The following is an 8,440-nucleotide window of genomic DNA, read 5'->3' as shown; positions in this document are numbered from 1 at the left end:
ACTGCCCTCCACATTTACCAGCCAAACACCAGGAGGCCTGTGCTGAAACAGCAAGAACGGCGAGGCACACCACTGTAAAAGATGAAAGCCAACCAACTGACTTCACACAAGCTGTGAAATCAACACCAGAGTGTTTCAGTCAGGTCCTGAATGAGGAGTGTTCAAGGCTGCATGTGTGGACATTAAATCATATACTGTAGCTAGGAGTTTGATTTCCCTTCTTTTCCTAATGTGAAGGTAAATACTGTTGAAAATTGAATGGGTTTACTGGTTGACACATTTCTCTTCTTAACACAAACAATTCATCCATGCATGTTTTAGTACAATAAATTAATGATTTTGTAATATTTCATCAAAGCTAGTTAAACCTTTTTTTCTGTATACCATCATACTTGTTACCAATGTATTAGTCCATATTTAACTAGTTTAGCCATTCAGTTTAACTACCATTCATCTGTAGGCTACATCTTGTAGGGTATCCAATTCAGTAATTAATAATCCAAAAGGTAAACAAAATGGTCTATTTATTAATCAATAAAATGTTTGAATACATTTCAGTGGAAGAATTGATTTTGGCCCTTGAATAGTCTGAAAATGTACAATACAAATATTACATGCATAAAAAAACTTTTATTACACTGCCATCTAGTGGCTGAGTGCTGTTGACTTTGATTTAAATTACAATCACAATATAAATGTCTATATATATATATATACACACATATAAAAATAATAATATATATAGAAGTAAAAAAAAAAAAATTATCATGATAATGTTAATGTTAATCAACAAATCAACATGATATGTTTTAAAATAAAATATGGATAAATAATTTCCTGGCTTCTTTGTTTAAATCCTGAGATTATTTTAACTATTGTTTTTCCATCATGAATAACACATTGTATAGTAACTGTTCCTTGCTCAAAGGCACAGTGGTGAAACTCTAATTGGAAAGAATGCAATATTAACTAAAAATAACAAGCAAAAAAATCATGTTGAGATTCTACTGGACTGAACACTACAGCACAAGAGCCAAAGAGTGGCCTCAAAACCAGTGATGAAGGGCCACACAATGTTGGTTATTTAAGTTCTTCCAATTCCAACAAGAAGTGCTATTAAGAAGGCCAGGTTTCCCAATAAATACAGGAGAAGCAGGACTGTTTCAGGTCTCCTCTAACAAAAACAAAGAAAATAGTATTTCAAAACATGAAAATATTGTATATGTGCATCCAAATTATCTATATAATGAGATATATAAAGCTTATTTGACTTCATGTTAGACTTACCGATCCAAAACTGCAAATCTCAGAATCTAAAATAAAAATGACAAGCGTAAAATACACCGTTTATGCATTCAATTATTTAAATAATACATTTTCCAAATAATATTTTCCAAAATCTGAATTCCTAGAAAAAATAAATAACAAATATACACTACTGTTCAAGTTCAGAGTCAGTAAGATTTTCTGTTTGATATAAGTTAATACTTGTTCAGTGCGGGTGAGCTGTTACATAATAATTTTATTTAGCAAGTGTGCATTAAACAGATCAACACGTTTATAATGTTACAACAGAGTTCTGTTTTCAAATAAATGCTGTTCTTTTGAACGGTCTATTCATCAAAGAACACCCCCAAAATATTGAGACCCTTCAACACAGATGAAAATATAATAACATTTCACAATGTTACTGTTTTTACTGTATTTTTATAAGTTAAATTAAGTTTTCGTAAGGACTAGATACTTATTTTTTGAACAGTAGTGTAAATAAATAAATAAATAAATAAATATATTTTTCAAAATAACTTCATACCATTTTTCCTGGCCCGCAGGTTCAGATCTTGAAGAATGTATGTCAGGGCCTCCCAGGCAACAAAACCTCCCATGACTTTTAACATCCATTTATCCTCCCCATTTCCTTCAAACAGTGCCAGACCAGTGAAAATCGCAGCCACTGTTTCACAGAATTAAAAGGGATATTGTTATACTTCTGAGGAAATGCACGTTGTTGATGAAGATAATAAAGTTGTTGTTATACCTGCAAGGCCTTTGATAGCTAAAGCAATGAAAGAATGGGCCCAGTTAAAAACAAACCTCCTGCAAAGAAAACCACCACATTAACATCAATGCTTCCACTTCCTTTTTCCATTTATTATTTGGTTAAGAGAAGTTTCTCTCACCGTTCATGACTCGGCTCACAACGGAAAGCAGCAACTATGGGCTGAATAAGACTGAGGATCATCACCAAACAGCCCAGGACCGGATGAGCCCCCTACACACACAGACATTCCACTTTACACATCCGAAATAAACAGTATTTCAATTTAAAACCCTTTATACTTTAGCTTACCCCACTCCAATCCTGGGCATAAGAAAATACCAGTATGAATGCGATGGCTGTGGCGATGACTGACAGGACCATCAGAGACACGTGGGCCTTTCAAACAAGAAATAAACTACATTTAGTTTTTTTTTTTTACATTTTAAACAGGTCTTCAACAACATTAGATTCTGCTTTAAAATCAGTCCATGTTAATTCAAATGAAAACTTGAATATACTGTACATTAGCTACATCCAGCCCAATCATTGGTGCTGATATTGTGCTGACATTTTAACTACTCTATATTATCTTAGTATGTATAGAACAGTTATGTTATATAATGCAATAAAGGTAGTTAATGACAAGTGATGTTCATACAACATTACTAGCTTCTTATCTTTCTCACACTAACTGCACATACACTTTTCCCCACAACTTATTATGGTACTGCAAAGCTTTTATCAAAGAAATTTTCCCTCTGTCATGCTGACGACACAGATACAGTATGTCAACATGACAAACAAGCTGATGAGCTTGATAAAGCGGCCCACATGGGCAGAACAAGGCTTTGTTTAGACAGCATGCTAGCCAACTACCATAATCTGAATCTGATACTTAAATCTGTTTGGTTGTTTATAGTCTAAACAGCAATAATAATACAGAATCCGCCTATTTACAATCCTGATCCAGAAAAAAATCATGTCTGATTTTTTAATTCATGATTGCATGAATAAAAACCAAAAAACAAATAAAATAAAAAGCATACTTTGCATGCAACTAAAACATTTGCCAAATGCATACGCGTAAATCTGCATGCAATCTGAATTATGGTTACTAAACCTGACTACCGTATCTACATGAACGAATCAGATGTCATCATTTGTGCAGTGTGCAATGTCAATTATCATCACTTACCATAAACCAGAAATCTTTACCGAAGCAACCGTGGTCCTTGGCAACTCCCTTTAAATAGCGTGCTATGAGCATCCCAATACTGCCCGTGGTCATCCAGGAGATTAACATCAGGCAACCTGAAGAAGATCAGTATATTCAGGACCATAACAGCACTGATGTGATGCTTTAATGTGGATCAAGTGAATCCCGTCTGTAATGATGTACTCACCGTGTGCTTTAACAATCGCTGGGAATTCTTCAGCACTTGTAACAACCTGGCTTGGGTCCTGTAAATTAGCCTTTGTGCTACTGACATATTTATTTGAATGGATCAGGATGTTACCTAAAAATGAAGAAAATCATCAGTTAGACAACCCAAATGAAGATTCTGAAAGGACAGAGTGACTTAGGGGGAGTCAAGCTTAGAAAAAAAAAAAAGTCCATACTTTAAAAGTTTTCTGAAGCCAATACTTTGATTAGTATTATTGATTTTTCTTTAATGAGAAAAATCATTGGGATATTAAGTAAAGATCATGTTCCATGAACATTTTGTAAATTTTCTACTGTAAATATATTAAGACTTCATTTTTGATCAGTAATATGCAAGAACTTAATTTGGAAAACTTTAAAGGCGATTTTCAATAATTGTCCTATCCTAACAAACCATACATCATTAGAAAGCTTATTTATTCAGTGATGCATACATTCATGATGTATATATATCAGTTTTGTGGTCCAGGGTCACATATATTATCAATAGGAAATTATACTACAATAACACTTCATTACACTTGACATTTTTTTATCTAATATAGAACCACATACCTTGATTGGAGGATCCGGAAGCAATCATGAGGTAGTACTCGCTAGTGGACAATGCTCTAACACTCGTGCTAATCGCGTTACGGGACGTAAAAGAACAATTGATAGTATTTCCATTCATTAGCGTTGTCTTGATATCAGTCACATTCCCCTGTAAACATGTAGAATAAATATGAGTGACGATATCTTGTCACGAAACAGAAGGGTGGCATAATAGAGGAATATACCAGTGAGAGAATAGTTGGAGCTGTTTTTCCTGTGGAAATAGCATGTTGCACTTGGAGCTTGCCGCTGCTGTCCTTACCACAGATGTAGATGTCGTCATTGCCCTAAAAATGTCCACACACACACACACAAACACAAAAAAAACTTTTAAAACCATATTAACATAACGCTGTCTCATTGTTCCTGGAAACACTAAATCACATGAGATAAGAGATGAGAAATAAGAATATAGTAAGCTGTCTCCAGATAAGACTCGACTCAGCAGATTTAATTCTAATGTTTCAGGAAGAATGCATTATGTCCTACACCCACTTGGATGTTTACAGCATATTGGCCCATATCTGCTAGTCAGTAGTACAACATCACTCTCAAAGATCTACACATCGCCCGTTTTACATAGGCTTGTGTATTCAACATTTTTAGACAAATAAAGCAGAAAAGGCCTGCTGATATCACACCATTGCCTGGTCATCCGAAAACCCAATAGCAATGTATCCATCAGCTTGCCCAAACATTTCAATCCTCATTTCTGATTGATCAGAGGATCTCTGAACTGCCATGAAGTAGCAGCCTGCGTTGGCAGTTGGGTCACAGTTGCTGGGCTGACTGTAGCAGACTTTGGTATTCCCACAATCAGGATTTGATGGAACCTGAAATGAACAGAGCAATTTCTGCTTAAAATATCCAATAAAATAAATAAATAAATAATTTACCTGGTTTTCATGTTTGTTTAGGTTTCAAGTAAAAGCTAGACTTACAGTCGGAGTTACTGTTCCTGTATATGCCACGGTAGAGCTCTTGACACCAACCCAAAAAGTATTAGTTGTTTTCACAAATGTTGCTCTAAAACAAACCCAAATGTTCCATAACATATTACAACAAGAAATATAAATAAAAATGAAGAATAAGAACCATACAAATGATAAACTTAGTTAACCCAAAAATAACAATTATGTCATTAATGACTCACCCTCATGTCGTAAGATATTTTAGATTTAGTCCGAGAGCTTTATGTCCCTCTGTGTGTACGGTCTACTGCCCATGTCCAGAAAGATAAAAAAAACATCATCAAAGTAGTCCATGTGACATCAGAGGTCAGTTAGAATTTGTTAAGCATCGAAAATACTATTTTGGTCCAAAAAAACACAACAGACCCGGAAGAGAAGACAATGCTGAATAAAGTCGTAATTTTTGTTATTTTCGGACCAAAATTGTATTTTCGATGCTACACCCTCTGACGTCACATGGACTACTTTGATGATGTTTTTCTTACCTTTCTGGACATGAACAGTATACCGTAAACACAGCTTCAATGGAGGGACTGAGAGCTCTTGGACTAAATCTAAAATATCTTAAACTGTGTTCTGAAGATGAACGGAGGTCTCACGGGTTTGGAACGACATGAGGGCGAGTCATTAATAACAGAATTTTTATTTTTGGGTGAACTAACCCTTTAAGACACATTAAAAATGATACCTGAATTCTATATTGCCGATCTGTCCAGACGTAGGCGCGGTCCATTTAGCTTGAACTGAACTTTTTGAAGTGGCTGATGTGTGAGAGACTGCTCTATTCTGAATAAAATAATAATGTAATATAAAAATGATAATCAGGCAATGTTATTTCAATACCATTTCCATAACAAACGATCTTATTAGTAAAATGGATATGAAAGAATATTATATACAATTTTATAAACACTAAAATAATGTAGATAAACTCACAGCAGTTCCATCGCAGTTGAGGAGCTGCGCATTATTGTCTACCACATTAAAAGTGCCGATGGAAGTAGTTGATCCGACTTGACTTGCTTGTAACATAAACCCTTTAAATAGATTTCCTGATTGGCCGTTTAGTACCACTGAGAAAGAAGAAACAGTTTAGAGGAACTTCCTTACATAAAGACCGACCCTGATCTAACTTTAAATGTTGTCATATGATGACCAGCTGTAAACACAATTTGACTAATTATTGCCAATAGTGACTCAACATAACCTGACAAAAACTTATAAATTCATATAGTATAGTTGTGTGTAGTATAGTATAGCATAATTATATATACTTATACTATACCATATTTTAAAAGTAGGCCTACTGCAGTTATATGTGGAGAATGCCAAATGTATTAAACATCATAAACCCGCCTTTTTAGGCAACAACCAGTCATAGGTGTAATTTAGGCTAATAAAATATGTTTAATGCGACTGAATTTCTGAAAAACATCAGAAATTGATAATTAGGCTTTATAACATTTCCTTTCCAGGTTATTCGACAGAGTGATCACTGAAAGGTAAATGGAAGACTGATAGAGCAGCCATTTACACTTTTAGAACCCAACTTTATGTCACACATAGAAAATGTTAAGTTGCATTTAAACAGAACAGAGAGGTTAACACAAACAAAGAAAAAGAAAAACAAAAGGAGATTATTACTAACTTTGATCTATCTCGAGTAAAAAAAAAAAAATAATAATAATAATAATAATAATGGTAACAATGTATTATTAAGGTCTGATTGATTGTCTCTGAAATACTTAATGATGATTAATCAATCAGATAATTCAGTGGTCAGATATTTTTTGTAGCGACTGTTGACAGCTAATGAATAACTGACCATTCATCTGAGAAAAACTCTGCATTCTATTCATGCAGTAGCTAATACAGTAATTTAGCTTTAAACGCAGGCTAAGTATACTGTACAATTTATTATAGTAAGCTGCATAATATTTTATACTGTAGTGTAGTGGCTACAACTACTAAGTCCCTGCTGACAAGGTAATATTTCTTAAAGGTCCGGAAATTTCGGGGGCGGGACAAAACATGCTGATTGGTTGATTTCACAGCAGTGTGAGTATACACATAATTTATTCGGATAATTTTCGCAATATTACCGTTATCGTGCCATGAAATGTAGTTTTAAAAGCATTTAAGGCGAGAATGTAGTTGTTTAAAACTCAAATACGCAATTTATTTATAAAGACAGCGACTATTTAAAATGTGTTTCACCGATTTCGGAGACGATCAGCACGCGATCAGCGGCAGATCAGTGCTCTTATTTACCGACGAAAGCAGTCTCGACCCTAGTCCTTCTGACATTTGCCGCTGGCTCTGATGTCTCTTCAGTGGTTAAACATAAAATATGATTCGTTTTGGGTAAATCTAACAGGTAAATCCTTGGTCTTTATTCAGTTTATCAATTAATATGTTAAAATGAAAATAAAAAACAGTCAATATAGCCTACTGTTTGATATAATATTTTGTTTCATTGTAATGTAACGTTACGCCCACACATTTCCCTGAACTACGGTCATTTCTGCGCCTATTAATATGTTTAAATGAAAACGAAAGGAGTCCGTGGTGTTTAAAATCATATTTCGTCTTATTGTAAATATAAAGTGAGGAAAATTGCAGCAGCCAAGGCGAGCTGATTGGTGTGATCAAGTAGGCTACACTTCTGTTTGCGGAATGATAAAAAAAAAAAAGGTCCAAACTACAGCTACTAGAGCTCTAATTTCATGAGGTATTACAAATTTGTCTTCCCTTAACATCCAAGAAAGCTCTTTTCAAAGCAAAAGTAGCTGCAGTATCAGCCTCACCTGTGATTTGATCTCCCTCTTTAAAGGTAGTTTTGTCAGCAGTGACGGTGAACGGAGCAGTGCTGGTCTGAGCGTTAGACCCGTGGCTAGGCATCAAAGATCCACAAGCTGAGTTGACATTTCCATTAGGATAACAGTGCACGACCCCAACACAGCACAGGAGAACAAACAGAAACATCTGTGGAGATTTACAATAATCAGGACAAGCGAAATCAATGAAGAGCGAGATAAGAAATAAAATCTTTAGGATAATTCGGTGGATGCTCCCGCTACTGTTGTGGTGGAAACTATCCGTGTGCGCGCACTCAAGAATCCAGGCACTGCTTCACTGTAAATAGCGTGATTGTGGGCGGGGTTTACCTGAACAGGTAACTGATAGGTATGATAGATCATTAATGTCTTTCTTTCTTTTCTTTTTTTGAAACAATAAATAACATAGGCTTGCTTTTCAGTAGCTTTTAAAAATTATAAAAAGTAGGCCTGGCAAAATAATAAAAAAAAAAAAAAAAAAAAAACAGGGAAGCAGTGTGGAAATTAATCACACTGTAGAGTGGTTAATTTCTCTGATAATTTAATAACATTT

General features: G+C 34.8%; 1 protein-coding gene across 1 annotated transcript; it reads right to left on the bottom strand.

The window, feature by feature from the left end:
• Positions 1-507: 507 nt before the first annotated feature.
• zgc:163022 (putative ferric-chelate reductase 1) lies at positions 508-8,178 on the bottom strand. The gene is made up of 15 exons (XM_052595422.1): positions 7,858-8,178; positions 5,987-6,123; positions 5,739-5,836; positions 5,021-5,105; positions 4,721-4,912; positions 4,265-4,366; positions 4,041-4,188; positions 3,445-3,558; positions 3,237-3,352; positions 2,351-2,437; positions 2,181-2,272; positions 2,039-2,097; positions 1,814-1,954; positions 1,288-1,313; positions 508-1,174 (listed from the first exon to the last, which is right to left on the bottom strand). The coding sequence occupies exons 1-15, from the start codon at positions 8,033-8,035 to the stop codon at positions 1,085-1,087; spliced, it is 1,665 nt and encodes a 554-aa protein (XP_052451382.1). The 5' UTR covers positions 8,036-8,178; the 3' UTR covers positions 508-1,084.
• Between the last annotated feature and the right edge of the window lie 262 nt (positions 8,179-8,440).

This window comes from Carassius gibelio, chromosome B24 (assembly GCF_023724105.1).
Source record: "Carassius gibelio isolate Cgi1373 ecotype wild population from Czech Republic chromosome B24, carGib1.2-hapl.c, whole genome shotgun sequence".
Classification (NCBI taxonomy): Eukaryota; Metazoa; Chordata; class Actinopteri; order Cypriniformes; family Cyprinidae; genus Carassius; species Carassius gibelio.
This window is presented reverse-complemented; position numbering and strand designations above follow the sequence as displayed.